At 51.4% G+C, this 16,973-nt stretch overlaps 1 protein-coding gene across 4 annotated transcripts; it reads left to right on the top strand.

Annotated features, from left to right (window-relative positions):
* Nucleotides 1-343: 343 nt before the first annotated feature.
* Nucleotides 344-16,891, top strand: Camta2 (calmodulin binding transcription activator 2). 4 transcript variants are annotated; one of them, XM_027922664.2, is made up of 22 exons: nt 344-424; nt 1,743-1,837; nt 2,045-2,148; nt 3,188-3,255; nt 3,338-3,473; nt 4,049-4,135; nt 4,381-4,534; nt 5,049-5,183; nt 5,860-6,800; nt 7,593-7,719; nt 9,273-9,407; nt 11,167-11,282; nt 11,974-12,158; nt 12,483-12,561; nt 12,724-12,946; nt 13,151-13,455; nt 14,475-14,662; nt 14,917-15,100; nt 15,269-15,340; nt 15,624-15,793; nt 15,945-16,019; nt 16,107-16,891. In XM_027922664.2, the coding sequence occupies exons 2-22, from the start codon at nt 1,807-1,809 to the stop codon at nt 16,168-16,170; spliced, it is 3,579 nt and encodes a 1,192-aa protein (XP_027778465.2). In that variant the 5' UTR covers nt 344-424; nt 1,743-1,806; the 3' UTR covers nt 16,171-16,891. The 4 variants fall into 4 exon arrangements, with proteins under 4 accessions (XP_027778465.2, XP_027778462.2, XP_027778463.2 ...); XM_027922661.2 differs by having other exon boundaries at nt 382-424; nt 1,748-1,837; XM_027922662.2 differs by having other exon boundaries at nt 383-424; nt 1,748-1,837; nt 4,064-4,135.
* The last annotated feature ends 82 nt before the right edge of the window (nt 16,892-16,973 follow it).

Below are 16,973 nucleotides of genomic sequence, written 5' to 3'. Positions count from 1 at the left end.
GGTCCGTGTCCCCAAAATAAATAAGTCTTCGGGGGCTAGAATAGTCCTGTCCCGTCCAGAATTTCTCAACAGCCCCTAGGGTTCCAGCTTCCACCGGATCCTCCCAAACTAAGAGTCGCTTCCGCCTCGGGACCCAATTTTCCAGTCCTTTGGCGCCACTGCCCCTTTAGGCACTTGCTAGTTACAGACTAGCAGACTGTCTCTCGGCCCGCTCTAAGGCCGTGGAAGCCGAGTCCCTCCGCCCAGCGCCCCACCCAGAAACCCACGTGCGTTGACCCTAGGTTCCCTTCCCGACCCCATTCCCTTAATTGGGAAGCCCCGCCCCGTGCGCAGTGACGTCGGACGCTGCTGTCAGCCGGCGCTTGGGGGGGGTTGGTGTGGGGTAGAATGGCCGCTGCCGCCGTCACCCGCGGGACCCCGGGAGGTAAGAGCCAGGGCCTCTCGCCCGCCTCTCCACCCCCGCGACAGGGGGCGCAGCTCTACCGGGTCCCGACGTGGAGCGCCGCGCCGGGACCACCGTCCTACCCCTCCCTGTTCGCCCCCACTTCCCTGCTTCCGTCCTCCTCCCCCGCGCCAGGGGGCGCAGCTCCGCGCAGGGCCCCTCCGCGGACCTGCGTGTGCTGGGGACAGTCCCGGAGAACCCCGCGCCGGGCACCTGCATTGCCCTTCGCCCCCCCCCCCCCCCCCGCGCGCTCGCAGACTGTGCTCCCCGGCTTCTCCAGAACATCCCAGTGTGCAGGCGGGACCCTCCCACCTCAGACATTCTCCTGGGACCCCTTGTACCTCCATAGGGGCAGCCCTGAGCGCCGGGCGTCAGATTCCAGGACCGCCCCGGGGCCCGCAGCCCAAATCCCACTCTGCACCTGGCAGATTGCCTAACCCAGACTGCGCACCTGTGCCCTGGGGTGGAGTCCCTACTCCCGCTTCACTGCACTTAGCCGGGCTTCGATAGGCCTCCTCCCCCTCTCCATCCCTGGACACCTGGCAGAGCCCGCGCTGAGAGCCTCCTCCAGCTTCCATCTGTTCCCCTAGGCGGGCGGGGGCTCAGACTGGAGCCAGAGCTGTAGAAGGGCTAGGGTAGGCCTGGAAGCCAAGGGGAGGCAGAGGCATTTGGGAAGAGGGGTGCAGGAGAATGGAGAGGGCTGTCAGCCTCAGGGCGGTTGTCCCCAGGGTGGGAAGCGGGATCCAGCATCTACCAGGTTCAGATTCTATCAAGCCCTGCTCAACCTGGAGGAGAGAGAGTAGGTCAGTTATCTGCCCTTCTTGGGAAAATCAAATAGAGAAGAAACTAAGGGTGTGTCCTCTAAGGCCTAGTTCTCCACCCTGACTTAGATCTCCTGCCCTCTTCTGAACTATCTTGCCTACCCATCCTCCAAGGACCAGATGCCCTGAGTCCCTGCCCCCAGAACCTAACCTCCCCAGTAGTCCTAGTGGCTGCAAGAGCCCAAGCTGTAGGGCCTCTGAGGCCCTAACCTGGCTAGCCTTCTACCCTACCCACCCCAACCCTGTTTCTTCTGGAACAGCGTTGTTTCCCCACTCATGTTGGTTCCTGGCCCCATGTATGGGTTCCCCTTTACTTCCATTTTCTAGCTGTACTGACATACCATATAGTCCAGCGCCTTCCTCTCTTTTTCATCTTTCCCAGACATCATGACCCAGTTCTCTATTACCTCCCCCACCTCATGCTTCTCATCCTGGATTAATGTGGGGGCTTCATCATAATCTTGTTTCTCCTTTCCCAGCACAGACTCCCCCTCCCCCCGGCCCCTCAGGCCGGGGGTGACCTTGCCCCCTGGAGCCCTCACCATGAATACCAAGGATACCACCGAGATTGCTGGTGAGTTCACAAACCAGGTTCCCAGTTTGGCCCACCCTTATGTTCTCCCTACTCATGGAGGCCCTGTGCTTCCTAGATTACCTTCTTTCTTGTCCTGGTTGCAGTTTTTCCTGATACTCTGGGTTGCCTTTGACCCTTTACCCCTGGGGTGCCTCTCACAGGAATGCTAGAGCAGCACACCAAACCCTTCCTTCTGGTTCCCTCTAGAGAACAGCCACCACTTGAAGATCTTCCTCCCCAAGAAGCTGCTGGAGTGTCTTCCTCGCTGCCCGCTGCTGCCTCCAGAGCGGCTGCGGTGGAATACAAATGAGGTTTTCTGGGGAACCTGGGGGATTAGGGCCTAGCAAGGCCTAGCAGGCTAGAGGAGGGTGAGTGGGGTCTTTCGGGGTCTGTGCACACTTCTCAGTACAGAGCACTGTTTTAGAATCATAGGAGAGGTATAGACATAGATCTTGAAGGAGCCCACTGCTCCTTGGCATATCCATCTGGGTTAAAAACAACAGCCACCACCTGTTATTTCTTACACACTGGGCACCATGCTAAACACTTGGCCTGTGGTTTTTCATATTTTTACTCCCATGTTACTGATGAGGAAACTGATAATACTACTTGGAGTTTCTTTTTTGGAAGACATAATCCTTGTGTTACACATTTTCTGTATCCTACTTACTTAGTGCCTCATATGTAGTTGATGGTCAGTAGTAACAACAGCTTGATGTTAGAACTGTCAGTAAAAGGATATGAAGGCTCTATGTGTAATACATAGAACCTTTAGGGGTCAGCAGGGCTTCATGGAGCATCTGGGAAGCCTATAGGATGACTGGAATTTCGAGACATGGAGACTGAACACATAGTATTTCAATGTCGTAGGGTACTAACTTCCAGGAGGTTAAAGGCATTATCAGGGAGAAATCAAGGGACTCATCTGGCAGGAATGGTAGGTGGAAAATGGGTAAATAGTGACAATGATGGTTTGGATCCTTGTTGGGAAAACCTTGAAGTCAAGTTAAAGAATCTGGAATTCTTGGTAGTGTCAAACTAATTGAAATTTTTCTTAGGGAAGAGTGCAAAAATGGGATTTGGAGAAAGTAAAATAATATACAGTGTGAAGAATGATGATGAACTTGAACCTGGCTCCAAGATATAGGCTCTACTTGGGAGGTAGAGGAGACAATGTTAGATTTTCTCTGAGATGGAACCCAGGATTCTTAGGAGGGCAGAGGAACCTTCCTGGGTCCAGATACTTAGAAGTCCAGCTGCCACAGCTCAGCAGAGACTGAGACCCTGAGGTAATGACCAAGAGATCTTTCCATGTAGCAAACATCCACCTGAGTACCTCCTCTATCACAGGAGATTGCATCCTACCTGATCACCTTTGAGAAGCATGATGAGTGGCTATCCTGTGCCCCAAAGACAAGGTGAGAAAGTTCTCAGAGGTGAGATATGGCAGGAATCCTGATTTCTGCTCACAGAACTTGAGATGAACCCTTCTCTTCCCAGACCTCAAAATGGCTCCATCATCCTCTACAACCGCAAGAAGGTGAAATACCGGAAGGATGGTTACCTCTGGAAGAAGCGAAAGGATGGGAAAACCACCCGAGAGGACCACATGAAGCTGAAGGTCCAGGGCATGGAGGTAAGAGCATTAGGCATCTAATCATTTGCCCTTTCCCACCCTCCTCCACTCTTAGCTGGGCTCCAGCCCTACCAGGGCTTGGGGACATTGTCCACCTCTGCCCCTCCTAGTCACTCTTCCCTTCTTGCTCACTTTGGATCAGCTGGCTGATCGCTTAGCCTACTGCTCTCTGCTTCCCATGTCCCTCCATGACCCAACTCTCCAGGCCTTAGTACACTGATACCAGTCTCCTGGCTTCTCTTGCATTTCCCACAGGGATCCAAGCAGTGATGCTCTAAGCACAGGTTTCTCTTCCCAAATCATTGCTCCTCCTCTCAGATGCATTCTTGCTTTGCCCTTGGATTTCTGGATAGTCCCATATCTCAAATCTGGCCCTCATTGTAAGGCCCCAGCCCCACTGTTACCTTCTCTTCATCCCTCATTTGTGACTTGGGGCTCCTGGGATTTGAAAGGGGTGGGGGATAGATGGGGGTGGGGAGAGGGTTAAAGAGGAACTGGTGGAAAGATTGGGATTCCTGCAAAGGGACTGAACAGAGGAAGAGTTGGGGAGCAGACTAGCCCTCCCCCCACCCCAGCCTGTCTCCTGGCAGTGTCTCTATGGCTGCTACGTTCACTCTTCCATCGTCCCCACATTCCATCGGCGCTGCTATTGGCTGCTCCAGGTAAGAATGAAAGAGCTTGGGGAGCTAGACTCTGCTTAGCTCTTTGAGGGAAGGAGAGATCTAAAAGGATGAAGTGGGAGGATGAGTAGGTTCAGTGTAGGAAGAAGAGATGGGGATTGGGGATGGAGAGAGCCAGAAGTTGGGGGTGAGTTAGGAGGGTACCCAGGAAGAAAGCAAGAATTAGGAAGCTGAGCCCCTGAACCTCAAGACTCCATGACTCTCTGTGTGTGCCCTTTTGCTCTCAGAACCCTGACATCGTCCTTGTGCACTACTTGAACGTCCCAGCCCTCGAGGATTGTGGAAAGGGCTGCAGCCCCATCTTTTGTTCCATCAGCAGCGACCGGCGAGAGTGGCTGAAGTGGTCCCGGGAGGAGCTTTTGGGACAGCTGAAGCCCATGTGTAAGGAGTAGGGCAAGGATAGAACTCCAAGGGGAAGTGGAAATGAGTCCTCCCAAAGGTGCTGTGATTCTGTACCCAGAAGCCTGTGGGTGACCATTTCCCTCCAGGCTAGGAAGGTGAATGCTAGAATTCCTATGCAGTGTGAAGCGTGGAATACGGAGAAAGAAATGAAGGTCAGCTGTGACTATATGTCTGAGCAGTCTTGAGGCTTCTGGCCTCCGTTTAGCATGTCAGGTGCTTGAAGGAACAATCAAGGTAGTTTGAAAGCCAGGTGTGGTGGCACATGTCTGTGATCCCAAGAGCTGGGGGAGGCTGAGGCAGGAGGATCACAAGTTCAAAGCCAGTCTCAGCAACTTAGCCAGGCCCTAAGCAACTTAGCAAGACCCTGCTCAAATGAAAAAATAAAGAAGGCTAGAGATGTGACTCTATGATTAAGTGCCCCTGGGTTCAATCCCTGGTACCAAAATAAAAGGTACTTTGGGGGTTCTACATACTTCCACCAACTCTCCTGTAGTTCATGGCATCAAGTGGAGCTGCGGGAATGGGACAGAAGAGTTCTCTGTGGAACAGCTGGTGCAGCAAATCTTGGACACACACCCAACCAAGCCTGCACCCCGAACCCATGCCTGTCTCTGCAGTGGGGGCCTTGGTAAGCTACCCTGACCCTGTAGTTCTCCACCTAGCTCCACTACTGTATATTTGTCTTGATCAGATTTGCATGCTGATTTGCAAGTCTTGTGCATCTTCAGAAAGATGGGGCAGATGAGCAGATGCCTTCCCATCTGGGCAACACTAGCCCAGTCCTTGTAGTTTATAGTCCTGTCAGCTTATTACCTCAACCTCACCCAATACTATCAGTTACACCTGACCTTACCTTTGTTCCTAATTGACCCTTCTTAGTTATGTTCTTTTGTCCTTTTCTATGCCTTTGTCATCTCTTCTGGGCTATTTCTCCAAGCCCTGTGTCTTCCCCTGCAGTGTTCCTCTGGTTGGTTTTATTTTGAAGGGAAAGGAGGGGGGAGTGGTGTTCATTTCTGATGCCTCCCAGTGGCTGAAATCAGTATTGCACATCTAATGTACAAGGAAGTCCCAAGAAATACTTTTTTTTAAAAAGTTATATATGGAAAGAATGCCTTTGTTTTACTTGTTTATTTTTATGTGGTGCTGAGGAACAAAACCAGTGCCTCACACATGCTAGGCAAGTGCTCTGCCACTGGGCTACAGCCCCAGCCCCCAAGAAATATGTTCTAAGGGCTTCCAGAAAGGGAAGACTGCAGAAGGATGTGTCTTATTCCTTCTCTCTTCCCCACCCCTCTCCCTTCCAGGTTCTGGGAGCCTTACCCACAAATGCAGCAGTACGAAACACCGCATCATCTCTCCCAAAGTGGAGCCCCGACCTTTAACCCTGACCTCTATCCCCCAGTCCCAACCCCCTGAGCCTCCTCCACTGATAGCCCCACTTCCCTCAGAGCTCCCCAAGGCACATGCCTCCCCGTCTTCTTCCTCCTCCTCCTCTTCCTCATCAGGCTTTGCAGAACCCCTAGAAATCAGACCTAGCCCTCCCACCTCTAGAGGGAGTTCATCAAGAGGAGGTACTGCCATCCTCCTCCTGACGGGACTGGAACAGCGTGCAGGGGGCTTGACACCCACCAGGCACTTGGCTCACCAGACTGAGCGTAGGCCGTCTGTGAGCTTGGCTGTGGTTGTAGGCTCTGAGCCCGCTGCCCTACCAGCTCCTCCCAGCCCTGCCTTTGACCCTGATCGTTTTCTCAACAGCCCTCAAAGGGGCCAGACATATGGAGGGGGACAGGGGGTGAACCCAGACTTCCCTGAAGCAGAGGCTGCCCATACCCCTTGTCCTGCCCTAGAGCCTGCTGCTGCCCTGGAGCCCCAGGCAGCTGCTCGGGCACCCCCTCCACAGTCTGGAACAAGTGGGAGAAGAGGAAACTGCTTCTTCATCCAAGATGATGATAGTGGAGAGGAGCTCAAGAGCCAGGGGGCTGCCCCACCTGTACCTTCACCCCCTCCTTCATCCCCATCCTCACCTGCCCCCTCAGAGCCATCGGGCAGGGTAGCAAGAGGGGAGGCCTTATTTGGAGGACCTGGTGGGGCCAGTGAATTGGAGCCCTTCGGTCTTTCATCATTCCCAGACCTTATGGGAGAACTTATCAGCGATGAAGCTCCAAGCATCCCTGCCCCAACTCCACAGCTCTCTCCTGTTCTTAATACCATCACAGACTTCTCCCCAGAGTGGTCATACCCAGAGGTGAGTCTCAAGCTTATTTTCCCTTCTCCATTTGTTTTCCAATTTCCCTGAACAAATTGTATTAACTCTTACCCTACGATCTATAATCTAGCTTCCCTTGGCTTTCATGGCTTCTTTTTCCCCCCGAATGTTGCTGGGGATTAAAATCAGGGCCTCATGAATGCTAAGCAAGCTTTACCACTGAGCTACACCCCAGATGCCTTTATGGTTTTCTTTCTGACCTCCATATTTATAGAGTGTAGCTTCTCTTCTATTTCTATAGTTCTCATCCACTGTGTCCCCCTTCCTCCCCTTCCATATGTTAACATGGTTTTGAGAATCCCCCAGGGATCTTCATTCCCTTGGTGACTACAGTCAGGGGGAGGAAACTGGAGCTGTTCATCATGGAGGAGAAAATATAAGTGGAGATTTGACTGCAGACTGGGCAGCTGAAAGATCATCTTCAGCAGTTCTGCTTTATGCTGTTTCTGTGAGGGAAAGGAGGAACTACGATGGGATGAATTAGCCCAAGAACAGAACTTCTTCATGATAATAGTTATCTGGTAGCCTTGTGGAGGCCCTGAGTTCCCCTGATTCTGGCAGATTCAGAAAATTCTGGTAGAGACCATGTAACCACTTAGCAGTAAGGGTGAGATGAGGGACAGACTGGTTGATCTTGCTTCACTATGTCCTGTCAGTCTCTAGCAAGCATAGGCCCTTCCAGGTAGTATATATTCCCTAAGGATTTAAATAAATTAATGAATAAGTGAACACCCAACTTCAGTCACATGGCTGTCTGCCTTCTGTCTGCAGGGTGGGGTCAAGGTGCTCATCACAGGTCCTTGGACGGAGGCCGCGGAGCATTACTCCTGTGTCTTTGATCACATCGCAGTGCCAGCCTCACTTGTCCAGCCTGGTGTCTTACGCTGCTACTGTCCTGGTATGGGGACTGGGAATAGTAGGGAACAGACATATGGATAGTTAGGACAGATTAGGACTTCCAGGCTTCTAAGAAGTACTGGAAACAACTAGATTGTTTTGAGAAGACAAAGACCTATCCAGTCCTGAGGCTGGGCCCCAAGCTCCCCCAGCAAGTAAAGAGCATGGCTTGGGTATTGGAAAATCTAGGTCCGGTCCAAGAAATTTACTCTTCAGCTAACCAGTGACCTTAGATAATTCTACTCCTTCATTGGATTCTTGGCCTCCCCTCTTGTAAGGTCAGGCATTTGACCAAAGGGATCACTAATGTCTGTCCAGCCTCTCTGAATTTGTTGGAATCAGAGTCTCCAATCTTAATCCAGGGAGAATAAGAAAGGAGAGATAGTAGTCTCCTCCGATCAGTCCTAGAAGTAAAGAACATTGGTTTCTAGACCTTCATTGTCTAGTATGGTAGTCATTAGCCTCATGTGTCCATTTAATTAAAATCAGATTTAACTTCATTCCCCAGTTGCACTGACCATATTTCAGGTGTTCAACAGCCATACATAGTTGGTGCTATCCTATGGGATAGAGCGGATACAGAATATTTTTTTTTCACTGCATAAAGTTCTACTAGATAGCATGGGTCTAGACTGACTTCTCTGCCCTTTTGCCACCACTCTTGCCCTGACCCTACATTTAACAGTTGGTCTTCTTGTGGGACCCCAGGGACCACCAGGGTGACAGGTTGATCAAGCTTTATTATCTGTGAAGGTACTCTTACCCAATCTTTTTTCCCCCATATTTTTTTACTGATACATTATAGCTATACATAATGTTGGGATATGTTGTTACATATTCATACATGCACATACTATAACAACATAATTTGGCCAATATCACTCCCCAGCACTCCCCCGCTCTCTCTACCACCTCTCCTCCCAATTAACAGCCCCACTCAACTATGCATAGAAGGAAAGGAGATGAGACCAAAGAAGGTAGGAACTCGAAGAAAAAGTCTCTGCCCCTGGTCTTTGGAATAAGACCTGGTGGCTTCATCCTTAGGGCCATAGGTTGAGATCCTGGGACACAGCTCTCATTGAACACTGTTGCTAAATAGCCAGCTTCACCTATCTCAGTAACAGACTCATAACTTCTGGGCTCTGGTGTTGGGGACTAAGGGGTTTAACCCCCATCGGGTTGTTCACACAAGTATAGATGTCTTTGTGTGTGTGTGTTTTCTGGGGATGGAACCCAGGGCCTTGTAAATGCTAGGCAAGTGCTCTACCATTGAGCTATACCTCCAGCCCTATAGGTCTCTTTGGCCCTCAGCTTCCAGACTTTGTTGCTGAATAACAAATGTCCTTAACTCCAGGGCCTAGAATCCCACAGTTCTCTGGTCCATAGTAGGTATTAAGTTCTCCCCTCTCAGTGACAAGGCTACTCATTGAAGCCAGAGGCCTCTTGGCTCATAGTGGGGGAGTGGGGGAGATAGATATGGGATGATGGCAGTGGCTCCAACATGGTCTGAGGAGCCAGGGAAGGAGGCCTTTTCGCTGACCCTGTACTCCCCAGCCCACGAGGTGGGGCTGGTATCTTTGCAGGTGGCAGGGCGGGAGGGCCCCCTTTCTGCTTCTGTGCTCTTTGAATATCGAGCCCGCAGATTCCTGTCTCTGCCTAGTACACAGCTTGACTGGTTGTCACTGGATGGTGAGTACTAAATCCCCTGACCCCAAGTGTCAGTTCCCACAACCTTTGAGCATGATATGTTCTAGACCCCAGAGGGGGCCATGTTTCTTCAGTCATTTCTGAATGTGGCAGCAAAGTGCCCTCACCTCCTTTTCCCTATAAGTCACAGAATCTTCTCTATCCCAGTTCTTACCCAGTACTTGCCATCCCTAAAGATGGGATACTGACAAGGAAGGACAAGGGGCTGTGGACAGGGTCTAGAGCAATATATAGGCATTGTACATAAGTATATATAGACTTAAATTTCTATTTTCCCCTCTGATTGTAAAGATACACATTCATTATAGGAAATTACAGAAAAGCACAAAGTGGGAAAAAAATCTATAATATTACTGCTTAGTGATATCCACTACTAACATTGTGATGTGGTTTCTTATATAAACACACAGAAGCACAAATGTACTCCTATATAGTGTATGTAGATGTAATGAAGTCTGGAACCGTTTTTGCTTTTATTGGTTCTTTCTTTGGATGTTTTGAGAACTTTCTGACTGCCCTGGCTGCTCCCGCGAGGTTTGCTTTTTTTGTCTCTTCCTGTTGTTTCTGTTGTTACCTGTTGGTTTCTTTCAGTTCTTGCTGCCATCACTACTTCTGAGGCTTTGGTCCTCAGCCTTTTTTTTTTTTCCAGAGGGAGGGTATAGTGCTGGGGATTATACTCAGGGCCTTGAGTATGCTAGGCAAGTGCTGTACCACTAAGTCATATCCTGAGCCTTGTCTCCCTTGGAGCCAGTCTTGTCACAAAACCCAAGTTTGTATGTGCTGAGTTGCCTGTATGTGACTCAAGTTTGCCTACCTTGGGATCTAACCATTTCTTCTGAAACCAGCATCTGACCTTGTCTCTGTCTTCCTTCCTTATTGCTTGGCTAATGCTTCCCCTGCTCCTTTGTCCTTTCTCTCTTTACTTTCACTTGTTTAGCTTTCCTGCTCTTTTCTCTATCCTTCTTGGGATTTTGCTCATCATTCTCTAATTTCCTCTTACTGTCACCGCTGTATATTCATTCTCTTCTATGCCAGCATCTTAGAACATGCCCAGCCTTCACCTTGTTTCTGTGCCTGCTTTCCCTTGATTCAGATCCTTTCTCAGTCTTTATTTGATCTCGGGAGGGGTTCAGATAAAGCTTAGATTGTGTATGTGTTTATGTGTGTGCATATGTGTAGAGGTTGGAGGGGGAGGAGAAATGGACATGGCTATCCCTCTCTGTCACTCCACTCCCCACCTCTTTGTGGACAGCTGTGGGGGGCTGGGAGAGGGTGGTGCTTTTCAAATCACAGTCCCTGAGTTCTTTTGGGGAGTGGTTAACAGAGAGTTGGGATCCTAGAGTCTTTCAGCTCCAGCATGGGAGACAAAGGTAGTGTCTGGGGCAAGAACTGGGGGAATATTCTGCTTAGGAAAAAGCTAGTAGAGGGCATGCCATGTGTGATTTGGGACAGTTGGGGGTTGGATGGCTGTTGGGGAATTCCTATCACCATTGTCTAAAAGGAACCAACCTTAATTCTAATCTTGGAATCTGGTTCTGGTCCATGGGTGGGATTAAGAGCCCTAGTTTAAGGACTGAGTCCTGGTGGGCTTTATTTAGAAGACTGAGTAAAGGGGTTATTGTTTGGAGGGAAAGAACAGGGTTCTGTATCTTCACCCCTAAACTTAGGAGCAGGTCCAAATATGGTATTCTGGGCAACACCCAGACCCTACCCAGTTAGCCTCCCATCCCCATTCCCACAGACAACCAGTTCCGGATGTCCATCCTGGAGCGGCTGGAGCAGATGGAGAAGCGTATGGCAGAGATTGCAGCAGCCGGGCAAGCACCTTGTCAGGGTCCTGAGGCTCCTCCAATTCAGGTACTTCCATGAGGACAGGAGGGTCCCCGCCCTCCCCTCCTGTCCTCCCACCATCCCCAGATGGTGGGTCTACAGTGGGGAACAGGGAGGAGAGTCCACTAAAGAAAATGGCTGTAGCAGATGCCTGTCCTCACTTGCCTGTCCCCAGCTTCCTCAGCCAGTCTTCCTCCCTCTCTCTGACATCACCCTGCTCCCACCCCCATCCCATGGCAAGAGTGGCTATTCTGGGCACCCTCTTGGCATGACAGGCTTCAGACTATTTCTGGTCTGAAGAAGGGTGGAGGTAAAGGAGCAGGTGGGGGAAGGGGTCAGAAGAATTGGGGCTCAGAGCTCTGAGGGTCCCAAATCTCTAAAGGAAGAGGGCTAGGGAAAGGCTGAGAAGACTCTGGCTCCTAAGGGGAGAAGCCACGCGGGGATGGCACAAATCTGAGCTGCTGTAAAGGTACAATATGGGCAAGGGTGTGTAAAGCCTGGCTTTCAGAGTTGTTAGAGCAAATGGGCTGTGGAAATGGAGGATACTGAGGCCACATAGGAATTCAAACTGGAAAGAACCATGGGCTATCACATATCACAGATCTGGGTGATGGCTACCTAGAATAGGAAGTGTGGGGAAGGAGCAGGGTTAGAAGCTAGGGGAACAAGCCAGGAGACCAGATGCAAAAATATTTGCATATGGGTATGTGTACCACAGGATGAAGGCCAAGGGCCTGGATTTGAGGCACGGGTGGTCATCTTGGTAGAAAGCATGATCCCACGCTCTACCTGGAGAGGTCCTGAACGTCTGACCCATGGAAGCCCCTTCCGGGGCATGAGTCTTCTGCACCTGGCTGCTGCTCAGGGCTATGCACGCCTCATCGAGACCCTGAGCCAGTGGCGGTGAGCAGGACAGCAGGGAAGGGGCTGGACAGTCATTGGGTCTGAAGGTGCCAGGGGATGAGGATCTGGAACACCACTGCAAAGGGGAAGCAGGGGTCTCTATGGGAAAGGACAGGGCTGGAAGAGGACTGGCATTTGGGATACTTTTGATAACCTTTGACTTATGAACCTTTGGCTTCCTTAAATTTACTAGTCTCTTTCTGCCTCATCTCACTGGCCTTAGTGCTTCTAGAGCTCACTTTCCTGTCCCTTTATTTCTGATGTTCTGGACTTTTCCCCCTTTTCTCTGACTGGGCTCTGCTGTCCTTCTCTCAAACCCTCCAGGAGTGTGGAGACTGGAAGCTTGGACTTAGAACAAGAGGTTGACCCACTCAACGTGGATCATTTCTCTTGCACCCCTCTGGTAAGGATGCCGGCTCCTGCAAGCCTTCAGAGCAATATGCAATGGAATGGTGCTTCAAAGGGAAAATTATTTGGGCAATGCAGAGAAAGGGGCAGGCCAGAGTGTGAGGACCTAACCTCCTGGGGAAGAATCCAGGCCTCACCTCCACCTCCCTCTCCTCAGATGTGGGCTTGTGCCCTGGGACACCTGGAGGCTGCTGTGCTTCTTTTCCGTTGGAACCGTCAGGCACTGAGCATTCCTGATTCTCTGGGCCGTCTACCCCTGACTGTGGCTCACTCCCGGGGTCACGTACGCCTTGCCCGCTGCCTTGAGGAACTGCAGAGGCAGGAAGCTTCAATTGAACGCTCACTTGCCCTGTCACCGCCTTCCTCCAGCTCAGACACTGGTGAGGGCTGCCCCTGATCTTTTTGAGTGAGGGGTATGGTTAGGATAGGCCAGGGAAAAGCCAAAGGGCAGGAGATAAACTGGGAGAGAAAGAGGCAGGGATGGGGAGATAACAGGAGCAAGAACAGCCAGGGGAGGGAGGGTAGGAGACTTGAGGGATAGCCTGTAGCTCCTGCTGCCCTCACCCTCTTCCCTCACCTCACAGGTCTGAGCAGCGTCTCCTCACCCTCGGAGCTATCAGATGGCACTTTCTCCATCACATCCGCCTACTCTAGTGCCCTGGATGGCAGTCCTCCCCCTGCTCCTATGTCAGCCTCTGAGATTACTATGGAGGAGATGGTCCCAGGCCAACTCTCCTCTGATGCCCCAGAGGCACCCCTACTCCTCATGGACTATGAAGCTACCAACTCCAAAGGGTCCCCACCCTCCCCTCCTGTCCTCCCACCAGCCCCAGATGATGGGGCTGCTCCAGAGGACACCGACAGCTCACCTGCTGTGGATGTGATCCCGGTACTGTTTATGCTGATGGAATTAGGAGGGTTAAAAGTGGAGTGGGGTGCAGAGGTGGAGTAAAGCAAGACAATTTCATGAAGCAGAATCAGTGTCTGACTTCAGTTTGGGAAGAAAGGCCATTTATTCTCATTTTGGGACAGGCAAAGTAACCCCTTTGCTCCACTCCTTTCAGATCCTGTAACTCAGCAGTCAATAGGCAGCAGAGATTAGAAATCTGGGGAATATCTTAGAGCTGTGTTGTAGGGTTACCTGTTGATCATAAAAGGACAGGATTCTTGAAGTACCACGGAGATGGTAGGCAGCTGGGGAAATGTATAAACAGACAAGATGTAGGTATTTGACAGTGTGGTCTAAAATGCAAAGAAGACTTGCACATGGTAAAAGCTAAGACAGTCTGGTGGAATGAATAAAAGAATCTTCAAATGTAACCACATATTCCTCTACTAGAATCTGGGGACATACTTGCTTTAAAGAGGCTGAATAATTAGGTAGCAGTCTCTAAGTACAAAAAAACTTGAGAACTCCACAGTGTGGGATACATGGAATCTGGTCAACAGGAAGTGCTACAGGCTTTAGGGCTGGAGCCATTCACTAAAGTGTCATGTGGTCAGCAAGAACTGAGTGGTTCTCAAGAGAGCTGAAGGGATTGGGGTGCAAGCATAGCCAAACCTATGGGGAGGATGTGCTATTGGCTGGCACTAGGCAGGTCCAGGTGGGACAGTTAGAAGGATAGCATTTGCTCAACTCCTGAATCCCCATTTGGAGTATGTCCTCTTATTCTATGTTCTCCACATCTCGCACAAAAGGCTGGACCCTCAAGGGGGAGCCAGCAAGAATTAATGAATCTAGAACAATGGCTAATGAAGAAAAGAGCAGGAGAGCAGTCCCTGAGGACTCAGTATCTGATGTTGAGAAGGAACCAGACAAGGAGCAGACTGAGGTGACAGCTTTGACAGGGCAAGGACATCTGGAAGTTGGGGCCTCTCATGGCTCATGCTGCTTCTCCCTTTATCTAGGTGGACATGATCTCACTAGCCAAGCAGATCATTGAAGCCACACCAGAACGGATTAAACGAGAGGACTTTGTGGGGCTACCCGAGGCTGGCAGGGAGCGGACTGGGGCCGTGGGGCTCAGTGAGACCATGTCCTGGCTGGCCAGCTACCTGGAGAATGTGGACCACTTCCCCAGTTCAGCCCCTCCCAGGTGATCAGATAGGACAAAATCTCCAGATTCTTCTTCAAAGAAAGATGGGAGGAAGGGAAAAAAGCACAGCTTCCCTACAGCCAAAGCTCCATTCTGGTTGAGGCCCTAGGCCATTTGGAAAGGAAACTGAACTGAATGATGTGCTTGGAAGCCACTCTCTCCCGTTGCTGGGGATCTTCCTTCACAGCCACCCCTCAGTGGGACAACAGGGATTTCAGATGCTCCTTGACATTCCTCCTCCTTATCTCCCACAGTGAACTGTCCTTTGAGCGAGGCCGCCTGGCTATCCCTCCAGCACCTTCCTGGGCAGAGTTTCTCTCTGCATCTACCAGTGGCAAGATGGAAAGTGATTTTGCCCTGCTGACACTATCAGATCATGAGCAGCGGGAACTGTATGAGGCAGCCCGAGTCATCCAGACGGCATTCCGAAAGTACAAGGTCAGGGGTCTCGGGATAAATTACACAATATTGAGACTGGGCTCCGAAGGCTTTTGGAGAAAGAGCAGCCCTCAGATAGGATGAAGAGTCAGAGGACCCTGGAAGAGTGGAGAATAGGCCCAGTGTCTGTTAAGCGGGTAGTGAGATACTAAGACCCTCTCCCCTCAGGGCCGGCGGCTGAAGGAGCAGCAGGAGGTAGCAGCAGCTGTGATCCAGCGCTGTTATAGGAAGTACAAGCAGGTGAGACCTTTTTCTTGAAAGCACACTACCAGCCCACACCCATTCCAGCCCAGAGCACCCAGAATGCTGCCAGGGCCCTAACTCCCCTTCTCTCTCCACAAGCTGACTTGGATTGCTCTTAAGGTATTAGGCATGAGATCTGGGTGAGAGTTGTTTGTGATTCAGTCTTTTTTGTGATGTGGGGTTAGAGAGAGACCTGCATCAACCTAACTTTGGGGTGACCTTTAGGGATTTAGGTCTTTGACCTTTCATTTCAGCCCATCCCTCCTCCCCACCCTTGTAGTTTGCACTCTATAAGAAGATGACCCAGGCAGCCATCCTGATCCAGAGCAAGTTCCGAAGCTACTATGAACAGAAGCGATTTCAGCAGAGCCGCAGAGCTGCTGTACTTATCCAGCAGCATTACCGCTCCTACCGTCGCCGGCCCTCAGGCCCCATGCCAGCGCGTAACAAGTATGGCCCTGGCCCTGAAACCCTCTGCTACCAGCTTTGTCTATGCTCACTTCCTGTTCCTCATCTGCCCTTCCCTACTGGGGTTCCTAAGAGGCAGAGGATATGGGATGCTTGGGTATTCCATGAACTCTCCTCATCTTAATTCTACCAGAAGCTCCTTTCTCACAAAGAAGCAGGACCAGGCAGCCCGTAAAATTATGAGATTCCTCCGGCGTTGCCGACACAGGTATTGATTCTTTCCCTCACTGGATTGTACCCTTCCACCTCCTCTGCCTCACCAGGCTCCTCTGACTCCTTCCTCAACTCTCCGCAGGATGAGGGAACTGAAGCAGAACCAGGAGCTGGAAGGGCTTCCCCAGCCAGGACTGGCCACCTGACCTCTCCACAGCCTTCTCACCACCCTGGGGACGCTTCTGGCAGTCTTAACTTGGAGAGGGCTTTCTGGGGCAGGGGGAATCCCCTGTCGGCAGCTTTCCCTTTCATCTTTGTTCGAACCTTTCGTGGGCCTCTCCCCTCCTCTTCCCAGCCCAAATTCCTACACCTCGCTCTTCCTCCCTCCTCTTTTGGTCCCTGACTCCAGAAAACCCTCGCCCCACATACCTGCATCTTCAGCTGTGACTTGCGGAGCCCTGCCTGCCCCTTTTCCACAGCTCTCTCCCTGCCTGCACCCGACTCCCCTCTTCCTGACTTGCCTTATTTATTTGTTCGACGCGTCTCTGAATGTATCCGCCTGGGTCCCCACCTTTGCCTTCGCTGCGCGCGCCCTAGTGTTTCGGGGCTAGTCAAGCCCCATCCCGACTCCGCATGTTTGCGTCTGTTTTCTACCTTCCTGGCCCTGTCTTACCCAGTCACCCCGACTCTGGCCACCCACCTCCGGGCCAAAGGGGAGGGGATGTACATAGGAACACATTGCGGAGTCCCGCCCCCGTCCCCGAGGGGAGGGGGCTTGTACATACTGTAACATACAGAGTATAGTGAAGAATCTATTTAAGGCGCGGGGAGGTATGTGCGGCAGGGGCCTCCCGCCAACTCCACGAGCACTTTCTACTTGTGCATGGGCTTGGTTTATACAAATTGCCATTAAACATCGCTGCACCAGCCAGTCTCTGGCCTCTATCTGCGGGGATCCGGGAAGGGGCCTCACCAACGGAGGGGGAGGTGCCACGCGTGCGGCAAGCCT

Source organism: Marmota flaviventris, chromosome 17 (genome assembly GCF_047511675.1).
Source record: "Marmota flaviventris isolate mMarFla1 chromosome 17, mMarFla1.hap1, whole genome shotgun sequence".
NCBI lineage: Eukaryota > Metazoa > Chordata > Mammalia > Rodentia > Sciuridae > Marmota > Marmota flaviventris.
Note: the sequence above shows the minus strand (reverse complement) of the source record. Positions and strands in the feature narration are given on the sequence as shown.

Coding starts and splice junctions, on each gene's coding strand:
- Camta2 (XM_027922661.2), top strand. CDS start 388: ATGGCCGCTGCCGCCGTCACCCGCGGGACCCCGGGAG. Junction 2,149..3,187: donor TGCGGTGGAATACAAATGAG/GTTTTCTGGGGA, acceptor CCTCTATCACAG/GAGATTGCATCCTACCTGAT. Junction 12,159..12,482: donor GAGACCCTGAGCCAGTGGCG/GTGAGCAGGACA, acceptor CAAACCCTCCAG/GAGTGTGGAGACTGGAAGCT.